This window comes from Rhinoraja longicauda, chromosome 18 (genome assembly GCF_053455715.1).
Source record: "Rhinoraja longicauda isolate Sanriku21f chromosome 18, sRhiLon1.1, whole genome shotgun sequence".
Lineage (NCBI taxonomy): Eukaryota > Metazoa > Chordata > Chondrichthyes > Rajiformes > Arhynchobatidae > Rhinoraja > Rhinoraja longicauda.
In genome coordinates this window covers 17230413-17253041 of record NC_135970.1, presented here as the reverse complement: position 1 = coordinate 17253041, position 22629 = coordinate 17230413, and the positions used below count along the sequence as shown (strand labels likewise).

Here is a 22629-nt window from a genome sequence, read left to right as displayed (position 1 = left end):
CTCATTACAGTTCCACCACTGATTTTCTGGCACTCTTGGCTCCAGAGCATGTGCAGGAGTCCTGTATGACATCTGACTGAAACTATCGCTATATAAATTATGTTAGGTGTAATGATAGATCTGCCACTGAACAGATAGAAGTTTCTGTGGCTATTGAGGATGAATAAAAATAATGAGGTACTGAACTATAAAAGAGGTAAAATGCATCACAAATAATAAACCCCACTGTTCATTGATGATTTTTACTTGAATATCTTCAGTTATAATCATATATTCTTTACCGAATGAGACATACACACTAATATACTTACCTCGTTTTGAAAGATAAAATAGAGATTGTTAGTTGAAGCCTTACCAATATCTTTTGCTTTTCGTGGTATTGGGCGTCTCTGAAGCAGTAACATTTTTCGTGCATCCAGTCGAATTTCAAATAGATTGTTTACAAGTGCCAACAGTGGAGCCAATGGGAAGGCTGCCACAAATATTGTGGTGAAACTATACTGAATTGCTGAAAAGGAAAAGATATCGATAAACTTGGCAGTAACAAATCAATCAAAATTCAATGCAATTAATTCAGGTAGCAACTTGAACTTAAATAAACCAAGGTCATAAGTAATAGGAGTAAAATTAGGCCATTCGGCCCATCAAGGCTACTCCGCCATTCTATCATGGCTGATCTATCTCTCACTCCTAACCCCATTCTCCTGCCTTCTCCCCATAACCACTGGCAGCTGCACTAATCAAGAATCTATCTATCTCTGCCTTAAAAATATCCATTGACGGCCTCCACAGCCTTCTGTGTGGCAAAGAATTACACAGATTCATCACCCTCTCGTATTGAGTATAGAGGTTGGGAGGTCATGTTACAGTAGTGTAAGACGTTGGTGACACCACATTTAGAATATTGTGTTCAGTTCTGGGCACCATGTTATAGGAGAGATATTGTCAAGCTTGAAAGGGTTCAGAAAAGATTTACGAGGATGTTGGCAGGACTAGAGGGTGTGAGCTATTGGGAGAGGTTGAGTAGGCTGGGTCTCTATTCCACGGAGCACAGGAGGATCTTATAGAGGTGTACAAAATCATGAGAGGAATAGATGCACAGAGTACGTGTAATGTATTGTATAGATGCACAGAGTCTTGTGCCCAGAGTAGGGGAATCGAGGACCAGAGAACATAGGTTCAAGTTGAAGGGGAAAAGATTTAATAGAAATCCGAGGGTAACGTTTTCACACAAATTATGGTGGGTGTATGGAACAAGCTGCCAGAGGAGTTAGTAACGGCTGGGACTATCCCATCGTTTAAGAGACAGCTAGACAGGTACATGGATAGGACAGGTTTGGAGGGATACGGATCAAGCACAAGCAAGTGGGACTAGTATAGCTGGGACATTGTTGATCGGTGTGGGCAAGTTGGACCAAAGGGCCTGTTTCCACACTGTTTCACTCTATGACTCTATGACTGAAGAAATTTCTCCTCATCTCCTTCCTAAAAGGACATCCTTTAATTCTGAGGCTATGACCTCTAGTCCTAAACTCTCCCACTGGTGGAAACATCTTCTCCACATCCACACAATCTTTTTGATCTGGCATCGCATTAAAGATACAATAAATTGAGCGGAAGAAATTATCAAAGAGGAACTTAAAATAATTAATATCACTCAAGAAATAATACCAGAGAAAGATTAATGGGGTTGAAACCTAGACAATTTCTCCCGATTTGTTTACTTCTCAGGTGTAAAGATCGTTATATGATATGATACGATAGAACTTTATTTAACCCAGGAGGGATCTGCCAACAGTCATGAAACATAAAATACATGAAACATAAAATTAAAGTGACGAGTGGAAAGGATTGGGGATGTGCAATATTATGTATTGGTAAATGATCTTACAAAATTCTGTGGATTCTGCAAAACAATTCCAGCAGACGAGAAGTAGCAGAAAAAGGTGCCAGTTTTTAAGAGAAAGCAAAGATAAGTAATTATAGACCATTCAGTCTGACATCAGTTGCCAGCAAAATGTTGAAAGCCATCATAAAGGATGTGGTAACAAAGCACCTAGGTCATAATATGATGGGCAGTTAACACATTTCATAAAATGAAAATATATTTGGTCAACAGAGTGGATAAGGGGAGCTGGAATCCACCAGCCTAAACATTAATTTCCTTCAACCGCCATTGCTCTGTGACTGCAGAGGGTATTATCTACAAAAAAGCACTCCATTTATTTGATGCTACTCTGACAGGTCCTCCTGTGGTTCAAGCAGAAAGAAGCTTCTTGCCACTCACTGATCCTGGTGTGCTGAAAGATATTGCAGAATCTGGATGCCTGAAAGGGGCTGCTATTCATTGATGCACAGGCTGGGGGATTATACTCCCAGAGGTATGGTAAGGGGCCCAATTTAATGCTGGGAGAAAGTCAGTGGTTTGACAAATAAATTGTAAAAGTATTCCCCCCAATCCAGCAATCTTCTCTACAAAGGCAAGCACCATCAGCCTTGGGAGAGACTGATGATCCATGGATCATCAATTTAATTCTAAATTATAATTTTTCTCAGTAAAAATAAATTTTATCCCCAATTCTCTTTATAGGACAACACTGACCCATTGAAGAAATAATGATGGATATGACTTGAAGCAGAACCTGCAGGTGCTAATAGTTCCATGTGCCTGCTGCCATTGCCTTTTTTTAAACTAAAGTTTGAGTTTGAAAGATGCTGTAGGAGCAGCATCAAATAAATGGAACGCATTTTGCAGATATAACTGTCTGCAGATAGAACACTGCACTGGTGGTTGAGGGATGTGAATGGTTAGGATGGTGCATAGGAACCAAAATAGTGGGCTCTGGCTCAATCTCGGGGTAAGGGTCTGGAATAAAAGATTGAGAGATGATTTGGAGGGTCTTTTGGGAGAGTCTGGAAGTTGCAATGGGAGGAATATAATGTTGACCTTTGATTTTATGGTGGATGGAACAATGAATCATTTAAAATGAGGGCAAAGAGACTGGGAAGTATATTTTTTTAAAAAATACAGTTGTTTACTGTATATCGTTACTTGCGAGCCAACCACCAAGGTAAATTCCTTCTATGTATACATACTTGGCTAATGAAATGTATTCAATTCAAAATATAGCCTTCCTCCCAGGTGGACAACATTTAAAAACATGACCTTTAGTTAATATTTTATGTAATGATGTAACAATATTTTCAGTTCTAATTTCCATTCCTGTTAACAGACTTCAATTGTTTGCTGAAGTAAAATTGCATGTGCACAAATATCTCTCCAATATTTCAACTTGTTCGTTCTTCAAATATTACTTTAGTATTATTGTGGTATCTGCAAGCATGGCAACAGCTCAGTTCAATCTTGGCATCATGTCAATTAAATAGTGATTACAACGGATGCATTGTATATTTCATTATTCCTCTAGTAGTCCTAAACAGATCCTTGCATCGCAACGACTTATTTAACCCGTTCTCAAACAAACAATGGTTAACAGCGATTACAACAGATGTCAGTCGGTTGAGTTCATTTTGTGGCACTTCAAATTCAGAATCACCTCCTAAAATTTTTCCATTCTGACTCCACACAATCTTCTGTTCCTTAAAAGCTGAATTGTGTTTTACCAACATCTCTTGCAATGGAGTAGATTCTGAATATTCCATATCTTTTCAAAACACATTGATCTGAAACCTGAAGTTATCATAGTTGACTTCTCTCAATTCATTTTGTTTTTATTTTCTGTTGGGTTTTCCCTGCGTGGGTTTTCTCTGAGATCTTCGGTTTCCTCCCACACTCCAAAGACGTACAGGTATGTAGGTCAATTGGCTGGGTAAATGTAAAAATTGTCCCTAGTGGGTGTAGGATAGTGTTAATGTGCGGGGATCGCTGGGCGGCGCGGACTTGGTGGGCCGAAAAGGCCTGTTTCTGCGCTGTATATATATGATATGATATATGATATGATATGATGATCTTTTTCACACAATGCTCCATATATGTGTTTGTTAATGTTGTTTGGCATCTTATTGTAACTCACTTCTCCTTTATACTGTGCCCCAATATATGAGTTACGTTTTTTCTCAATTAATTTATTGGATCACTTAATAGACATACCACCAATTCCTGTGTGACTGCGTCAGCAGAAGCCAGTTTTATAAAGGGAAATAAAATCTCAGTCCTGCACATATTCTATTTCCATTTATAAAATGCCATGTTTATTCCTTTTCACGGAATCTACTCTTTATGTAAATCTGTCCTCTTATATTCTACGCGTGCAAACCAATTTGTTATTCCTGCTTCTTAGGTATATAATATCAACATCTCTGCTTCTTGTAAACATTCATGACAATGCACGCATTCAATCATATTGGATTTTTATTCATTTACAATTAAAAATTTTGAATGATAATTAGAAAAAGGTTAATGAAAAAAGGGGCATTTGAGAAATAACCCAGATAAACAACTTTGTTGTATTACAGATTGGTGAGGGAACTGATCCCTGTGAGATGGTTAAAGTATAATAAGGGACCTACCCATTTCCAAAAATTCATTGAATAAGCTAAAGGAATCAACACTGCTCAAGCTGTAATTTTTCATCCAATGATCCTTAACTTCATCTTTCACATCTTCCTTCAGGATCTTTTTATAATATCTCTTCCATTGACGTTTCAAGGATCTGTCAAAATTAGATAATTGAAATTAAATGGAAAGATGCAGCCTGTCACATTTAACAACACAGAATGAAAATGCTGGAAATACAATTGAGAGAAAGACAGTTAATATTTCTAGTCAATGAATCTTTATTATGGATTTCCAGAATCAACAGTAGTTTGATTTTGGACATGTATAATGTGGTGTGCATTCTGCTGAAAGTGCAATTGTTATTTCTGTACCAATCGTTTGGGCTCTATGTGACACAAGACTCCACAAGACTATGTGATACATGGTCCACGACACAAGACTACGTGGTACATGCTCCAGAAATGCATAAGAAACTGTCTAAATTGACAGTCTTTTTTCTGGGAGACTACACATGGCGGCTTGATAGTTATAATTTCGATAAATAGATAGGAAGCCTAGCAGAAGCTTTATCCTGCTTCTAACTCCTATTTATTTATTCTAATTTCTGATCAATACCCCTTCACTCTCCACCTTGATCAACATTATTATCACAGTATTGCAAATCTTGAGGAAAGTTTTTATTTGGCATCTGCTGACTTTTGAATCTCAGAAACATAGAAAATAGGTGCAGGAGTAGGCCATTCGGCCCTTCGAGCCTGCACCACCATTCAATATGATCATGGCTGATCATCCAACTCAGCATCCTGTACCTGCCTTCTCTCCATACCCCCTGATCCCTTTAGCCACAAGGGCCACATCTAACTCCCTCTTAAATATAGCCAATGAACTGGCCTCAACTACCTTCTGTGGCAGAGAATTCCACAGATTCACCACTCTCTGTGTGAAAAGAAAACTTTCTCATCTCGGTCCTGAAAGACTTCCCCCTTATCCTTAAACTGTGACCCCTTGTTCTGGACTTCCCCAACATCGGGAACAATCTTCCGGCATCTAGCCTGTCCAACCCCTCTAAGAATTTTGTAAGTTTCTATAAGATCCCCCCTCAATCTTCTAAATTCCAGCGAATACAAGCCGAGTCTATCCAGTCTTTCTTCATATGAAAGTCCTGCCATCCCAGGAATCAATCTGGTGAACCTTCTCTGTACTCCCTCTATGGCAAGAATGTCTTTCCTCAGATTAGGAGACCAAAACTGTACGCAATACTCCAGGTGTGGTCTCACCAATGCCCTGTACAACTGCAGCAGAACCTCCCTGCTCCTAGACTCAAATCCCCTCGCTATGAATGCCAACATACCATTCGCTTTCTTTGCCTGCTGCACCTGCATGCCTACTTTCAATGACTGGTGTACCACGACACCCAGAGACTTTGTACAGTCAACAAAATGTAGGCTACAGGCTTCAGCTTTGCACTATTATGGTCACCCAGATTACTGATTATTAATTTATTGTGTTATTGATTATTGTATATTTATTTGTGTGTTATTATGCTAATGTGCCAATTAAGCTGCAGCATTGATTCTCAATGGCACGGTGTGTCAGAATGCCTTGAATAATCTTGTCTCAGTAAACCAATATAAGCATGACCTCCAAATGATCTCCAAATGTGAGTGTAATGCCTTTTTCAAAAGTATGATAACGTACCATGTAAATGCAAATTTTATTATTTAAAATATATTAATTGGTTTATTACCATCACCCAGTGATGTAGAATGTTTGAAAAAAATATTGCACAAGTTTCACAAATTCAGGCTACTGTACAATTAGGTTTCCAGTGTGATTGATACCATTTAGATATAAAAGGTCATAAATAACCTGATGCCAGTACAATTGTCATCCTATCTATAACATTGTGTGATCAGTAAATTTATTTCTGATGAAGGTTGACTTACGGGGCAGCATACTCCATGCAGCTGCTCAGTATTTGTTTAAGAATCATGACAACAGCCATTTGGATGAAGAGATCTGTCATGCAGCCACTTGGATGACACTGAAAAGAAAAAGAACACAAACTATTCCTGACTGTCCAGTACTGGTATCATAATGTTTCTTTTATTGGACCAATATCCAGGGGCCAGGATCAATGATCTGAAGACTCAAGTTCAAGTTCCACAGTGGCTAGTATGGAACTCAGATTCAAAAAAATAATATAAATCTGTAATCAGAATATCAGTAATTGAGATTGAATAATCATTAAAACCTATGAGGTTTAGCAAATTCTTTGGGGAATGACATCTGACAGTTTTACACAAAACTGTGTCCAGACATAGACTAAGTGTTGTTTAGTTATTTCCCAATATTTAAGTATCTAACTTTCACCATTGAGATTGACATGAATATTCATAACTTTCTAACAAGGATGCAATAGTACCAAAAAATACAGCATTTTGCTTCATTATTAACCTGGCATTGAACTCAGTATTTATGGCACAACTATTTTTCATTATACTTTGCAACCTTACTTTGATATAATCTTCCAATACATAATCTTTGTCATCAAAGACAGCAGTCACATCATGGAAATCCTATTTCACACCTGTGCAAAGATGGTTATCTACTACATCATAGAGCAAAAGGGCACAGTGGTGTAGTAGTAACGTTGCTGCCTTACAGCACCAGGTTCGATTCTGGTGTAAAGAATTTGTATTTTGTATGCTGTCTGTACAGAATTTGTATGTTCTCTCTGTGACCGTGTGGGTTTTCTCTGGGTGCTTCGGTTTTCGCCCACACTCCAAAGACATACAGGTTCGTAGGTTAATTGACTTTGGTAAAATTGTAAATTGTTCCTAGTGTATAGGATAGTGCTAGTGTATGGGGTGATCACTGGTCAGTATGGACTCGGTGGGCTGAAGGGCCTGTTTCCGCGCTGTATGTCTATAGTAAACTAAAGTAAAAATCTTGAAATTTCCTAACATTGTGGAAAAAAATGTTACACCACTCATTCCTGGAAAATATATCTGTTGGGTTGGAAATGGTAAAAAATTAGGCAAATGAGAAAAATATGTGAGAAACCAATTAAAGGTAAAATAACATGAAGAAAATCTAGACTAATATTTATCTATCCAAGCAAGAGTTTATGAATCAGGACAAATTTATGGATGTGTTCTGTCTGTGTAGATATTATTAATACTTTATAACTTATACTGTTCAGAGATGTGTGAAAAATGTGGATCAATAAATGAGTACTCACCTCTTCTAGACGCCATTTCCTTGCTATTCTCACATAGTTGCTTGGATGACCATTAATCCTAACAGAGAACAATTCATTTACTGCAGGTGAGACTCACTAATTTAAGCAAAACAAGTGCACATTGCTTAGGTTGTGCATCTCCACTACATAAGACCATCTCCACCACCACTACGTACAATGCAATCCGAAAACAATTTCACCAATCAACCATTGTCATTATACACTTCATACAGTTATGCAGCATGTACAAATCACCCCAACAGAGTTCAATGGGGCAAATATAAATAACGTAGCATTATCCAAGGACAATTTCTTGGAATTTAGTGAATTACTTTACCACCATTGGAAGCTATAAACTTTACACTTCATTTGCAGTTAAAATGCATAGTATCCATAAAATTAATATACAATATCCATAAAGTTAATATACACCATTGTACTCACAAGACACTACCTGCTACAAAGTAAATACATTTCCATAAAGGTTCACTATAAAATTACATTATCCCAAAACTGCACAGCCTTACTAATACCTATAATATAATTTTCTATAAACTAGCTCAATATGTAGAAACAGTAATGGATGAAATTATTTTAAATTGTTAAAACTTTGGCATTAGAATCTTTCTAACTAAGATATATGAATACAGAACAGATGGCATTTATGATTTTGTTTACCTATTTGTTTACCATTTTGTCAGAACCCAGGAGTCTGGCACAGTAAGGCAGCAAATCTGTGCCACCACAATGATCTGCCTGCTCTGATTCAGCAAATCCTGCTGGAGGAAATTTGCCTGAAACTATATTGTCACATAATCATATCAATCAACAGCACTTATCAGACTTCGGTCTTCTGCTTAAGAATTGTTAAATTTACTCGGAACTGCTAGCTTTTGTCAATGCACTGTGTTGGTGTGGGCCACTTCCTTCAGCAGGGAACCAGGTTCCTGGAGGAAGATGATGTCCAAGTAAGAACGATCTTCAAAGTGCCCCTCAATTGAGCTATTTGATTATTGCTAATGGCAAAATTTACTTTTTTATAATTTTGCAGAGACAAAGGTAATAATCTCTGATTACCACATGAGTCACTTAAAAAATTGCATGACTTAAACAAGATCAGAGAGTTGAATGCATGGCTAAGCAATTGTTTTAGGATACTACATCTTTGTAAGTGATAGGCAATGTGGAAAAAGATGTGGTGACTTGTAAATAAAGATATGATAAAGAACCTTAGCTTAGAAAATCAAGATGTCAAATCAGTTTGGGTGAAGCCAAAACAATGGACAGATAACTTTCAGGGAAGAATGTTGAAACAAGGAACTGGAACTGCAACAACAAGGTACTGCAGACACTGGTTTGCAAAAAAAGACACAAAGTGTTGGAATAACTCAGCAGGTTAAGCAGCATCCCTGGAGAACATGAATGGATGTTGTCCATAGGTGTCCTCAGAGAGAGCATAGTATAAATCAGAGGTACACATAACCAAGTTATTGCAATAATAGTCATCTTTAATTTAAAGCATCTGAGCAAACCAATTAGCAGCAAAAGTGTGAAGGTGAATTCTAAATCTATATGTGGAAAAACCATTTGAACTACTTTAAATCTAGTACTGTGCAAAAAGAAAGGGTTAATTAATAATCTGGAGGGTAAGGCACGTCCTGAGAAGTGTGTTCACAGTACCAAATAATTTACTGTAACAAATGAAAATTATTTTCTTCAACCTGAAATCTACCTCTTAAAAGTAAACAAAATAAATTCTGAATGCATGAGTTGTCCAGTAGATTTGGAAAACATTAAAATGTTTGATAATAACTAAGGAATGACCAGTTTAGAAAACTTCCCACAAGTAGCAAAGGTAAATCCATTACTTTTAAGAAAGGAGAACAACTGCCTACCAATAAACCTGACAGAGAAAATAATAGGATCTATTCCTCAGGAATTTGTAGCAGGACACTCAGAAAATAATAATGGGACTGTGCAGCATCATTGTAGATGCAAGATAGAAAAATCATGTTTGACAAAGCTCATTAAGATTTTTCAGGTTTTGAGTAGAATACATATGGAAGATATAGTGTAGGTGGGAAAGGCTGTCAATAAGATGCCATATTAAGTTATTAAAATTGGACTGCATTGGATTGGGGTTCATGTATTGGCTTAGATAGGGAATTAATTAATGGGAATCAATGAGTTGGAAGCATATGCTGCTAAATGGATTAATAATGAGATGTTAAATGGTCATAACTTAAATAAACATTTTGGGTGAATGGTCAAATGTACTATTATTAATACTTGCTGATGGTACAAAACTAGACAGCAGAAGTGATCTGTGAGAAGAATGCAGAAAAGCCAAATTATGGTATAGATAGGTGAAATTAATAGGCAAGGACACAGTAAATAGAATATGACGTGGAAAAACTCACCCATTTTGGCAGCAAAATTAAATAGATTAAGTATTTTTAAATGTTAAAAGACAGTGTTCAGAGATTTGGACAATTTTATGCCTGAATCACTGAACATTACAGTACGGAGTTAGGAAGACTAATGTTGGTGTTTATTTTAAGAGGATTTGAGTAGAAGAGTGTAAAGCTTCTTACTGCATTCATATAGGATCCAGCAAGACCACATCTGCTTGAAGTGCCTACCTAAGGAAAGATATACTTGCAATAGAGAGAGCATAATGAATTACCAGATTGATTCCTAGGGTGGTGGAGTATTGCCTCATGAGGACATTTATTCACAAAATGCTGGAGTAACTCAGCAGGTCAGGCAGCACCTCAGGAGAGAAGGAATGGGTGACGTTTCGGGTCGAGACCCTTCTTCAGACTGATGTCAGGGGGGGCGGGACAAAGGAAGGATATAGGTGGAGACAGGAAGATAGAGGGAGAACTGGGAAGGGGGAGGGGAAGAGAGGGGCAGAGGAACTATCTAAAGTTGGAGAAGTCAAAGTTCATACCGCTGAGCTGCAAGCTGCCCAAGCGAAATATGAGATACTGTTCCTCCAATTTCCGGTGGGCCTCACTATGGCACTGGAGGAGGCCCATGACAGAAAGGTCAGACTGGGAGTGGGAGGGGGAGTTGAAGTGCTCAGCCACCGGGAGATCAGGTTGGTTAAGGCGGACTGCGCAAAGGTGTTGAGCGAAACGATCGGCGAGCCTGCGAATGGTTTCGCCGATGTAAAGAAGTTGACATCTAGAGCAGCGGATGCAATAGATGAGGTTGGAGGAGGTGCAGGTGAACCTCTATCCAAGGACCCAAACTGTCTTTCCAGGTGAGGCAGAGTTGAGGGGGGAGGTAAAGGGACAGGTGTTGCATCTCCTGCGGTTGCAGGGGAAAGTGCCCGGGGATGGGCTGATTTGGGTAGGAAGGGACGAGTGGACCAGGGAGTTACGGAGGGAACGGTCTCTGCGGAACGCAGAAAGGGGAGGGGATGGGAAGATGTGGCCAGTGGTGGGGTCCCGTTGTAGGTGACAGAAATATACCTACACCCTCAGAAAGAATGAAAGTTGCTTATCGAAACATAAATAATTCTTATGAGGCTTGACAAATTATATAAAGGGATGATTTTCTTGCAATGAGGTGACAAGAAGCAAGAGTCACAGAGTCAAAATAAGGGTTGGCCATTCAAGTCAGGAATGTAAAGAATTTCTGCACTTTGAGAATTATTCGGTTTTAGGAATTCTGTACTTAAGAGGCCTATGGAGGCTCAGTTGCGGAATATATTCAAGGCTGAGATCAATAGAGTTTTGGATATTAGTGAAATCAAGAGACATAGAGTAGTTATAGGATAGAGGTACTGATGTAAATGATCAACCACAGTCTTTTTGAATGGTGGAGCTGGTGCAGCGAACCAGGTTTACGTCTACTGCTATTTCTTATGTTTCTATGTTACGATCTTATTTGTGCAAAAACATCTCAAATTCCAGGGAGAGTATCAGCTGATAGTAACATAGTGAAAGTACATGAAAAGATTACATTTGGACTTTGCCCTAGTGTATATTTACCACAAGACTACTCTACTCACCTCCCTAGGAAAAATGCAATGTAAAAAATGGATGAAAACATTGTGAAGAACTGGAATGTGAACATTTTTGCAGTGAAGTTGTTTTCTCGTGCCAATGAGGTGCGCGGTCTTTCTGCAAAACACCAGAAGTTTATCAATAACAACATACTTCGCAAGATCCAATCACTTCCCAGAGTTTGGTCTGGAAACAGCTCTGATAGATTAAAAAATAATCAACCGTGCATAAATCAGAAAATGCTGGAAACACTCAACAGGTTAAACGAGGAAAGAATTAACATTTCATGTATGGGACCCTTGTGACTGTGCGTTTCTAGTAAGTTCTCTTTTTATTTACAGCATCTGCAGTATTTTTTGATTAACGAATTGTGTACCTACTGATATACAAACAATGTCTATTTTGTCCAGTATTTATTCTATTTCAAGACAAGTTTAACTTGTCAATACTCATGGTGAGAACTTTGACTCTGTAGCAACTTTCTTTGTCCTTTCAGTAACTGCCAAAATGGAGTCATAGGTATGCACATATTTACAAGCGGTTCTGATACCATATTGTAAATGTGAACAAATGCACGGTGAACATTCACTAAAAATATGCAGACTAAGCAGCTTACTGTTTTGGAGTTTAGTAGAGCAAATGTCCTCACTCTTTACCTCACTGTGTTCAGTAGCAGGAAAGAATCTCTTTTCCCACTCTGCAACCAGAGCTATTTAATACTATTATCAATTGCTTAATAGATTAACAGATTGTGGGGTTTTTTGTCCTACGGGCAAGATTCCTCTTGAGTTGCTTTGTCCTGCTCCAAAATCTTTATAGATTGAATTGACAGATGCTGCAGTCTTTCTGTGTAAGACGTGTACACTACAGTAAAGACATAATCATTTAAATGCTACTGCTCACCTACTGCTCACACCATTAATGTTGCACCTCCAGTTGTTGTGAAGGCAACTATGTCAGGAATCAAGAGTGTTTAAATGTCTGATGTACTGGGAACGGAACAATGAAATTCCTACTTGCTGCACCTTTACAGGCCAGTTAATGCATCTGGGGAATTTAACATCAGATTCCTCCATGTTCCTTTATGTTCAACAGAAGCATTCTTAATGGCTCGCATATGTACCAGGTAATTAACAACACATACCTTTTTGTAGGTGGATGAAAACATCGAGAGGGGAGAAATCAAGAATTGTGGGGGGAATGGAATTGAGAAGGTATAGGTTAAATAACGCAGTGGAGTATGATGGTACACACACAGTGTGGAGCAGTCCAATCAAGCCCAATTCCACAATGATTATCAGGACCACAGATTGTGGCATCTATTGCATTGATACTGCAATTGTTAATTGTGCTGCTTAATGTAAATCCATGTGCGACAGCCATTGAGAATAAAAGCAAAGACCAAGAAGGAAACCTTTAGAAACCCACGGAGTGATTCACTTCTTATTTTAATGTGGATAAAAAGTAAAGATTGTAGGTTACACATTTTAATCTAAATTCTCTAAGGTAGAAATGTGTGGCATGCATGTGATGATGTCATTGACTGTGCAAAATACAACAGGGAAATAATACCAGCATGAAAATGAATCATAATAGGTAGTACTATGTCCAGCTTCCCAATGTGTGATCTCCAGCTGAAAAGGGCAATAACTAGAATATTTGAAAAATGCTTTTAATGCACATAAAAAGAAGCATTTTTTCTCTGACCCAAATTAGAGGCATACATACCTAAATCACATAACAACTTGGCAACCCTACGGTTAATCTGGAACACAAAAATGTCCGCAATTATTTGGCTTAATGGAAGTGTTTCTCATTTCCTTAGTACAAGAGTTGTAGCCAGTAACAATTGTTTTAAATAAATTGTACAGCATTCCAATTATGTTTTTTTTGTTTAGTTTAGTTTAGAAATGCAGTGCGGAAACAGGCCCTTCGGCTCACCGAATCCACACCGACCAGCGATCCCCGCACATTAACACTATCCTACACACACCAGGGGAAATGTACACTCATACTAAGCCAATTAACGTACAAACCTGTACGTCTTTGGAATGTGGGAGGAAACCGAAGATCTTGGAGAAAACACCTATGGTCATGGGGAGAACGTACAAACTCTGTACTGACAGCACTCGTGGTCAGGATCGAAACTTGGTCTCCAGGCGCTGGAAGGCAGTAACTCTACCGCTGCGCCACCGTGCGCAGCCCTATGTGACACAGTTTATTCTACATACTTTTCCCTAACTCTTTTATAAACTCTTCACTCCTTTTTAAAAAAGTTTAATTTTTCATTTTTTCCCTTGTTAAGGTGTTCTTTTGCCATGAAAAAGATTCTCATTGCAATTTTAAAAGTTACCTATTTAAATGTATGCAACTAATTGACCGATAGAATTATTTCATTAAAATCCTCATAATTTTGAATTTCTGAATCGGATTTCCTTTACAAGTTTGGCAGCTTTGGGATAGATGAGAAAATATTGCCTTTGGGGACTGATATGTCGGCATGCTCCGTTTTTTTGCTAAAACGTAGACTTTACACAAGCTCATCAATCCTTCTTGTATTCGTGCATAAAGGTTTCATAAATGCTGATGTACAATAACCTCTTGTTTGTTTAATATGGAGGTAAAATTTGAACTAAGAAATTTGTCAAACACACCTTAGTCATGATGAGAATCGTAAAGAAATGCAACAATGCACCGACCATCACAGCAGCCGTGAAGGCATGATCACTCAGAAACTCTGATGAAGATTTTGTGAACAGAACGGCAGCAATGACCCGACATACCACAATTCCAAGTGCAATGCCAATGATAACTGTCAGCTATGGAATAAAGGGAAAACAAAAACACTGAGCAATTGAACAACACATACATAGACAAGGAAAACTAGTACAATATGGGTGGCAAGGGATGAGATAGACAACACTGACATAACCAGCATAGATAAGGATCCTAAAGAGAACAATGAGACATCCAAACCAAAATACCGCAGATATTGAAAAATTTAAATAAAACAAAATGATGTAAATACCCAGTACCTCACACTGCATCTATGGAGAGGAAAATAACAGTTAAAATTTCAGTTCAACTGCCCTTCATTCAATAGTCAGATGAATGTCCATTAACTTGAAATGCTAACTTTACATTTAAAGCTCTAAAGTTAACCATACATGCTTAAGATTGCTTATATCAAAGCTCTGAATGTTATTGTTTCAAGGGACTTCGAGGAAGCAACAACCTAGACTACTATTACACAGCTGGGAGATGGGAAGAGGCACCCTGGCCCATGGTGCAAGAATTTGCTGTGCCTCCCAGAAGGAATGGATTTGTGCTCCCACTGGTACCATTTTTGGCAGTGACCTCAGTAGCCACTCAGCAAGCATGCAAAACTGCCGCTATTAAAAATGAAATGGTGGACTTTGACACTGTCAACTCGGCTAAGGTTTGCTCAAGGTCACTCTTTACAACCATCTGAACCTCCTTCATTCTAAAGAAGCAGCCATACAATAGTTTAGCTATAACCACAGATGGAGGAACAGTACACCGTTGGAAAGCCTGTTTATTTCCCTTTTAAATGGTGCCACATTTGTAAGGAACATGCATTTGTGGGATGAGCAGCAGAGCTAAGTATGTGGGTTGCGCCCATGAAAAATCTGCCAAATCTCTGCCAATGCCAAACAACGTATTCTGCCATTGACTCTTGTTCGGTGTAGTTTGGTGGATTGGATGAATGAAGTCTGAAGAAACAAGACATATTGGCAATTTAACTATTTTTTCATTTAATAAACAGGAGCCTCAGTAGCGTGTGGAAGAACCATACACAGCCACAACAGCCTGGCACCTCCTCCTCATGCTGGTCACCAGCCTGGTCACACACTGTTGTGGGATGGCATCCCATTCTTCAACCAGCATTTGTCGCAAGTCAGCCGACGTGGTTGTGTTGGTCACTCTGGCACGAACAGCACGCCCAAGCTGATCCCACAAGTGTTCAATGGGGTTGAGGTCAGGACTGCTGGCAGGCCATTCCATCCTCTCCACTCCCAAATTCTGGAGGTAGTCTGAGAAACCCTGCTCTGTGGGGCGAGCATTGTCATCTTGGAGGATAGAGTTCGGTCCCAGACTGTGGAGATATGGGATTGCCACTGGTTGCAGAATCTCATCTCGATATCTCTCTGCATTGAGATTGCCTCCAATGATGACAAGCCTCGTTTTTCCAGTGAGGGAGATGCCGCCCCACACCATCACACTGCCTCCACCAAAAGATGTTACTCTATCGGTGCAGCAATCAGCATAGCATTCTCCGCGTCTTCTCCACACTTTGACCCTATGATCCAACTGCCGTAGGCAGAATCTGGACTCATTGCTGAACATAACGTTCCTCCACATGTTCAGGTGCCAGTGCACGTGTTGCCGACACTAGCGCAAACGGGCCTGACGGTGAAGGGCAGTCATGGCAGGCCTCCTGGCAGCCCTATGAGACCGGAGATCGGCTGCGTGCAGTCTGTTCCGAATTGTCTGGGCAGAGAGCCGTCGGCCATATCGTCCTGCAAACCTTGACTGCAAATCTGTAGAAGACAGCCTATGGTTCCTAAATGCTGACAGGGTGAGGAAACGGTCTTCTTCGGGTGTCGTCTTCTTGGGACGCCCACTTTGCGGCCTGTCTCTGACATCCCCCGTTATATGGAACTTGGCCTTCACTTTGGAGATGGTACTAGGGCTCACTCCAAGTAATGCCGCAACTTGGTTTTGCGGAACACCAGCTTGAAGTTGCCCTATCGCACGGGCCCTATCCAGATCAGTCAAACGTGGCATGCCGATTTTTGGAGCAGACACCTACTGACCACTGTAGCAGGGCCCATGCTCACAGATGCTGCCAATCAGGTGCCAATCAGGCACCTGATTGTCAGCACCTGGGGGTACCAGAAGCTCAAAACAAGAGTCAATAGCAACAGCAGAATAAGCTGTTTGGCATTGGCAGTGAAGATTTGGCAGATTTTTCATGGGCGCAACCCATATACTCAGCTCTGCTGCTCATCCCACAAATGCATGTTCCTTACAAATGTGGCACCATTTAAAAGGGAAATAAACAGGCTTTCCAATGGTATAACATTTATTGCCAAGAAGCATTGTTACAACAAAGAAATAATCTACCAAACACAAATTTCCTTACTTTTTGTGCTATGTTTATGTAATATGTTTTAAGGGCATATGTTTTAAGAAGCACTAGGAGTTCACATGCATGGTATTGTAAGCCATTGTTATTATTTGGATCTATAATAATGTTTGGCATATTGAATGACTTCATTTTGGCCTTTATGAATTATGCAGAAAATGATGAAAAGGTTGATTAGTAAGGGAGCGGGAAATGCGAATTTGGGTTTATCTTTATTAATCATCACTCGTAAGTTGTCACTAGGAAGATTACTTGTTGCTCAATTACAGTTGAGAGTGCTGATAATTCACCAAACTGACCCACTGTAGTGTTTATGATTAGGGAAATCTAACAGCACTGTTATGGGACAGCTCCAACATAATGTAAGCATTTCAAAAATAGATTAATTATTTCCAAACAAGAAATTAATATGACTTGAAGCCCACATTGTTTCTGATAAAATACAGAACTTTTGTCTTTCTCGGTAGTATATCATGGCTTTTCTCTTTGATGAGGTGGAAGCTTCTAAGGGTTGCTGCCATTCTATGGCAAAAATGTTACACATTGAAAACATTATTTTGATATTGAACGATAGACCAAAAGCGGAGTTTGTTTCTTTGGATTTGCATTGTAGTTTCCTACTTAACCCTAAGAGATGTAAAACAGTCTTCATCGATTTGGGGCTCCACTGATACAGAGAGTGGTTCTTAGAGCCTTTGGCCTTGAATCCTTAGATTCAAGCAGAGAACATTTCTCAGTGGCCTTTCAAGTCCTATGACTAAGACTTGAATTTAATATAGGATGCAACAGATTCTCAAGGTAAAGGTTTGAGTAATTTACTATGCCTTTCAGGGCTTCCAACGTGACTTTTTAACCATAGTAATTAAGTAACTGGTTCATGAATTTATCTGGTAAACATCCACAATGTTTCTGCTGAGGGGAATTGACGATGCCATTGTCATTTTATATCAAAGAAAGTGGTGAGAGTTCTACTTCAGGCAGTCATTGCCAGACATAATAGTTTGGCATAATGGTGGCCCGCCATAAAAAACTTCAAGTCCATAACTCTTGCTTACTCTTGCTGCCAAATATAGAACTCAAAATCTTAATTACTTTTGTTGCCAGCATTTTCTGTTTTTTTATATTTCAGATTTCCAGCATCCACTGTTTTTTTTCATTTTTTATTTTATTCGTGTCATCACACAACTGTTTGTCAATAGCGAGCAAATTTTAGTGCCACGTCGTTGGCCTCTGCAAGATCCTTTACCGTGCATGTGTCATGCACCAAGTCACAGCTCAGGAGATGTTCCGTAGTCTGGAGGCCCCGTCCGCACTCGCAGTCTGCCGCATCTTCAGTATGTGGTGTGGTAGCAGGATTCGCAGATACTTGTAGAATCTGACAGGGACCGTGACGAGAACGCTCCTACTATGGCCCCCTTTCATTTGGTGATAAGTTATAGACTTCTATGTCCCCTCAGCTAGTCGAGTGGGATCTCAAGTGAATCTAAGGATTGTAAGGCATGCACAAAAAGTACAACTTGTGATGATTTAACCTCATCATCATCATCAGCACTGCCTTCAACCACTGAAGGTCACCTCACCTTCTGTCTCCTTTTTCTGTTCGTTTACTTATTTATCTATTTATTCACTTCTCTATGTTTTAGAAATCCCTGTAAAGCGTCTTTGAGTGTTTGAAAAGCGCTATATATAAATGTAAAAAAATGTTACGCATTATTATCTTCCAACTTTATTCTCCTCCATTCATTTTCTGCTCCTTATGCTGATAACCATAAGGCATAATCTCCCCTTCAAACAACTGATTAACCCTACTACTCCCTTGAAGTGCCTACCCTATTACTGCCAGTTACTTGATCACTGATTCAACCCAACCATAAGGTTTGATACAAAGTGCCAAACCTGCCTGATATGAACAGCTTACCTTATCATACTTAGGTCTTATCAGGGCTATGAAAATGCTGATGCTTAAAAAAAAAAAGAGTAGTCTCAGGGCCAGCTAAATCCAGGTGCACCTTTTATTTATTTCAACCCATCCAAGCATTCATGTACAGCGTTGCAGAGTTTAGATCATAATGATGTTTTACCATTGTAAGACTTTTCCTTAGTGTGGTTTGTGTTCTTAAATTCTGGTTGACTAGTGTACAGTTTACATATATACTTACCAGCACACATGCCAGCAACATGACCACTGTTGTGCGTTTGTACGAATGATGATATTCCTTAGGTGGTACATCAGGGTTATATATTAACCCAAGAACCAGATCCTCCTGATGTACAAGATAAATACATTTTCAAATGTCATCTTCAATTTAATCTAGTAAAATTAAATTAAACGAACAATCTATAACTTGTCATTAAAATAAGAAGTCTCTTCATTCAGGAATTGAATGAGCAGAAAAGGCAATAGCTTGTTTAGTCAAGGTTGATAGTTGTGCCTAGAACCATGGAATTTTTGTTTTATTTTCAAATGATGGACGTGCGATTCTTATTCAGGCACATATCTTCACTGCTCTTCACTGTGTATTCCTTCCTCAGGTCCACATAGCTAGTGACTGTGTGTAGTATATAGGGGGCTTGACAGTTAATGGTGATGTATTGCTCACTCAGTTCCCTTTCAGACCAGGGCAACTAGAGCCAGGAGTCTGTCCAGCGAGAAGAGGACAGCCATCTAATACTTGGAAGGAATTCAATGTATCGGCAGACAGATAGCAGGCTTTACAATCAGGATTGAGCATCAGATTTAAGGTTGTTCAACTTGTTCCAGAAAGAGAGGCGATTGATAGATTGTTGTTAGCCAAATATATCAAAAGGAATATGGATAAAAGCAGGTATATGGAGTAAAATCACCAACTAGCAATGATCGGTTTGAATAATTGAATTATTCTCCATCCACAGAATAACCTATGAAAGTCATTGGCGTTTCAAAGATTAAGAAAGAAACTATATAATGGCAGGTTAGAAGAATAGATTTATGTTGTGCACACAAAGGCATTCAAAGTGAGAAGTCACTATCATCTTTTCAAAGGTAGTCAGGAATAGGGCAATCAATTCTAGCTTGGCAACATTACCCACATCCTATAAAATTTAAAGAGAGAAAGAAAGAGAGGGAAAGAAAGAACATACTGAAAAAGAGGAGAGGGAATGAAATTTAAAAATTGATGATTTTAACATTTTAGAGCCATTTATTAAATTCAGGAACGAGATGGTGCAATTCCAGTTTTTTTCTGTTCCGGTTTGGGACAATAAAACACTTTTGACTCTTTAGGGCTGTTAACAGTCATTGCATTAACGATAGGTCTTTAGAACGTATCTTAATTATCAGGCTATTTTCCATGGCAAATTTATTGGTTTATTTTATTAAAATCCAAATGATCATTAAATAATTAGGAGTTTTAACTGAACCAAAAGTCCCAAATCAGTAAATCATAGAGATTCACAACTCATACGGAATCTCATAATCCCCTAGAATTGTAGGGTGATTTGGGCATTAATCATAGCAGGCATTATAATTATTGCATTACTTTTCCAGCAAGATCAGGTCCAATATTGTAATCTTATAAAATCTCATCTCATAAAGCATTGAATTTTGCTAATTAAAACAGTTAAGATTTTACCTCATCTTCATCCCAGTGGCACAATTCCCACAAGCTGACAGTTCTTGATCGGGCCCTTTTCCAGACTTCCAAAAACACTGTGGCTGTGTTTTAAGAGAGGGATATTCATTGAAATTACTGATGGTTAATGGTTTAATAACAATGGAATGTTAATAAGTATAATTAATGAGGCAAATCAATATAAGCTTCATGCGATTGGGCAGAATATTGTTTAATGAATCTTCCCAACGTTAAAGTGACAAGTAGTTGGGTGCACAAAGTAGGAAATCAAATTGGTCTATTAAATTATATTACCGCAGCCTTGGGAAATGATGCAATTAGCTTCAGTTTCCTGAGTTAGGGTGTAGAAAGATCTGCCTGAGGTTTCACTCCAGGTCACTTACCATACGTACACTGTATATTTTTGGTCAGATTAGGCCATGGTTGGACTTTGCCTGTAAATGTATTCCGTCAATATGAATCACCGAGTTCAGAAATGTGAAGGAATGCTACTTGTACTATGTTATAGTACAAATGTTTTATTATTTCCATTGCTGTTACCTTTGAATTTAAAATCCTGATCACATTTTTAAATAAACAATTAAGAGGAAGATTGGATTGAATTGAAGAGAATACATACCCCAGATTGCCATGAACATTGCAAAAAGAACAGTTACTTCATGGTCAAACAGTTGTGTAACCTGCAGGTATAGAATCAAAGAAGTTGCACTTCAGAACTGTTCACATATGACTTAGTGCATAAAACATCTTAGGTTTTCAATCTCAATGCACAATCCCCTTGCAATAACAATAATCAGAAAATGGCAGAGAACATAGAAGGAATATTTTAGAGAGGAGGCACTTTGATTCCTCAGGACACAAATGGGCCAAACTTTAAATTTGCTACACAGCAATTCAAAATTAACAGAAAAGAAATTGGGCTGCTTCTAGAAAAGGTGGCCAGTCTGAAAAGCCAGCAGTTGTAAAATCACCCATTGTTTTATTTGGAACGGGGTCAAAACATTTCTATCTCATGAACAGTGAGCACCACTGCCTTGCTGGATGAAAAACAGTACCTTAGCATAGGAACATGTCTCATTGAGCCTCCAGTATTCACAATGTTGATCACATAGTGGGCACATTATAATTTCAGAAGCATTGCAAATTTCCTTACTGGTTTATGGAAAGAAAAGAAAGACAATTAAAACTGTGAATGACAATCAAAAAAATACAGCAAGTCAGGCAGCATTTATGGAACAAGAAACAACATTAACATATCTGTTCCAATGTTGCGATTTTACACACAGTTGCCTCCAAGATATTATTCTTCCTCCTGAAACATAGCTTCAGCACTCCCACAGCGTCTGCAGTTATTTTCCTCCGTCTAAACCTTATTCAGCACATTGACCCTCATGTCTGGCCAACTATAATTTAACTGGTGATGTTTACAAAATTTCTTGAAAATGATATGCTATGATCTGAGATACTAACAATCCGTCTGCCCGGCGATTGAAACACACAGCCAGTACTATACCTCACTTGATTGTCTTCAAAATACATTAATCCATACAGAAAGACTAAGACTCCAGATATAGCAGCAGGAATAAGCATGGTGTTGTACCAGCCAAGCCAGGCAAAATACAAGGCGATGCGCTCTCCAAAATAATCCCTGCAAAAACAGATGTGAATAGTTTCCATTTCTGCTGTCACATTTGTGAATATATTAAGTAGAAATATCAATAACAATTATTTCTGTGAATATATGCTTATAGTTTTAATGAAAAGGTTAGATAAACATTTCATTAGAACAGAAGTCACCTTAGAGGCTCGCTTTGTTGTTTTCAGGTGTGTTAAACCATTTTTTTTTTTTATTTTTATAATTCTATTTTGATTTTGATTTTCCAGTTCCATACATTCCACAATGATACACATTCTCATTCACCTTAAACCCTCCGTAGTTAACAAATACTGCATAACCCAAAATAAATCATACCACAGGTATTGGAAGCACTACAAGGATGGGTAATGACTTACTGGACATTTGATCATATCCAAAACTTAACTACACACAAAAACAAAAACCATTAAAT

At 38.6% G+C, this 22629-nt stretch overlaps 1 protein-coding gene across 1 annotated transcript in view; it reads right to left on the bottom strand.

Annotated features, from left to right (window-relative positions):
- The window catches only part of LOC144602081 (anoctamin-9-like), a 69660-nt gene that overhangs the window by 17010 nt on the left and 30021 nt on the right, over positions 1 to 22629 (bottom strand). The window contains exons 8-19 of the mRNA XM_078414775.1: positions 22074 to 22208; positions 21616 to 21712; positions 21180 to 21240; positions 20561 to 20643; positions 19109 to 19213; positions 14434 to 14598; positions 13508 to 13544; positions 11785 to 11896; positions 7764 to 7821; positions 6466 to 6563; positions 4531 to 4673; positions 356 to 508 (exon numbers count right to left, since the gene is read on the bottom strand). Coding sequence (XP_078270901.1) covers positions 356 to 508; positions 4531 to 4673; positions 6466 to 6563; positions 7764 to 7821; positions 11785 to 11896; positions 13508 to 13544; positions 14434 to 14598; positions 19109 to 19213; positions 20561 to 20643; positions 21180 to 21240; positions 21616 to 21712; positions 22074 to 22208 — 1247 coding nt within the window. The remainder of the gene's footprint in view (positions 1 to 355; positions 509 to 4530; positions 4674 to 6465; positions 6564 to 7763; positions 7822 to 11784; positions 11897 to 13507; positions 13545 to 14433; positions 14599 to 19108; positions 19214 to 20560; positions 20644 to 21179; positions 21241 to 21615; positions 21713 to 22073; positions 22209 to 22629) is intronic.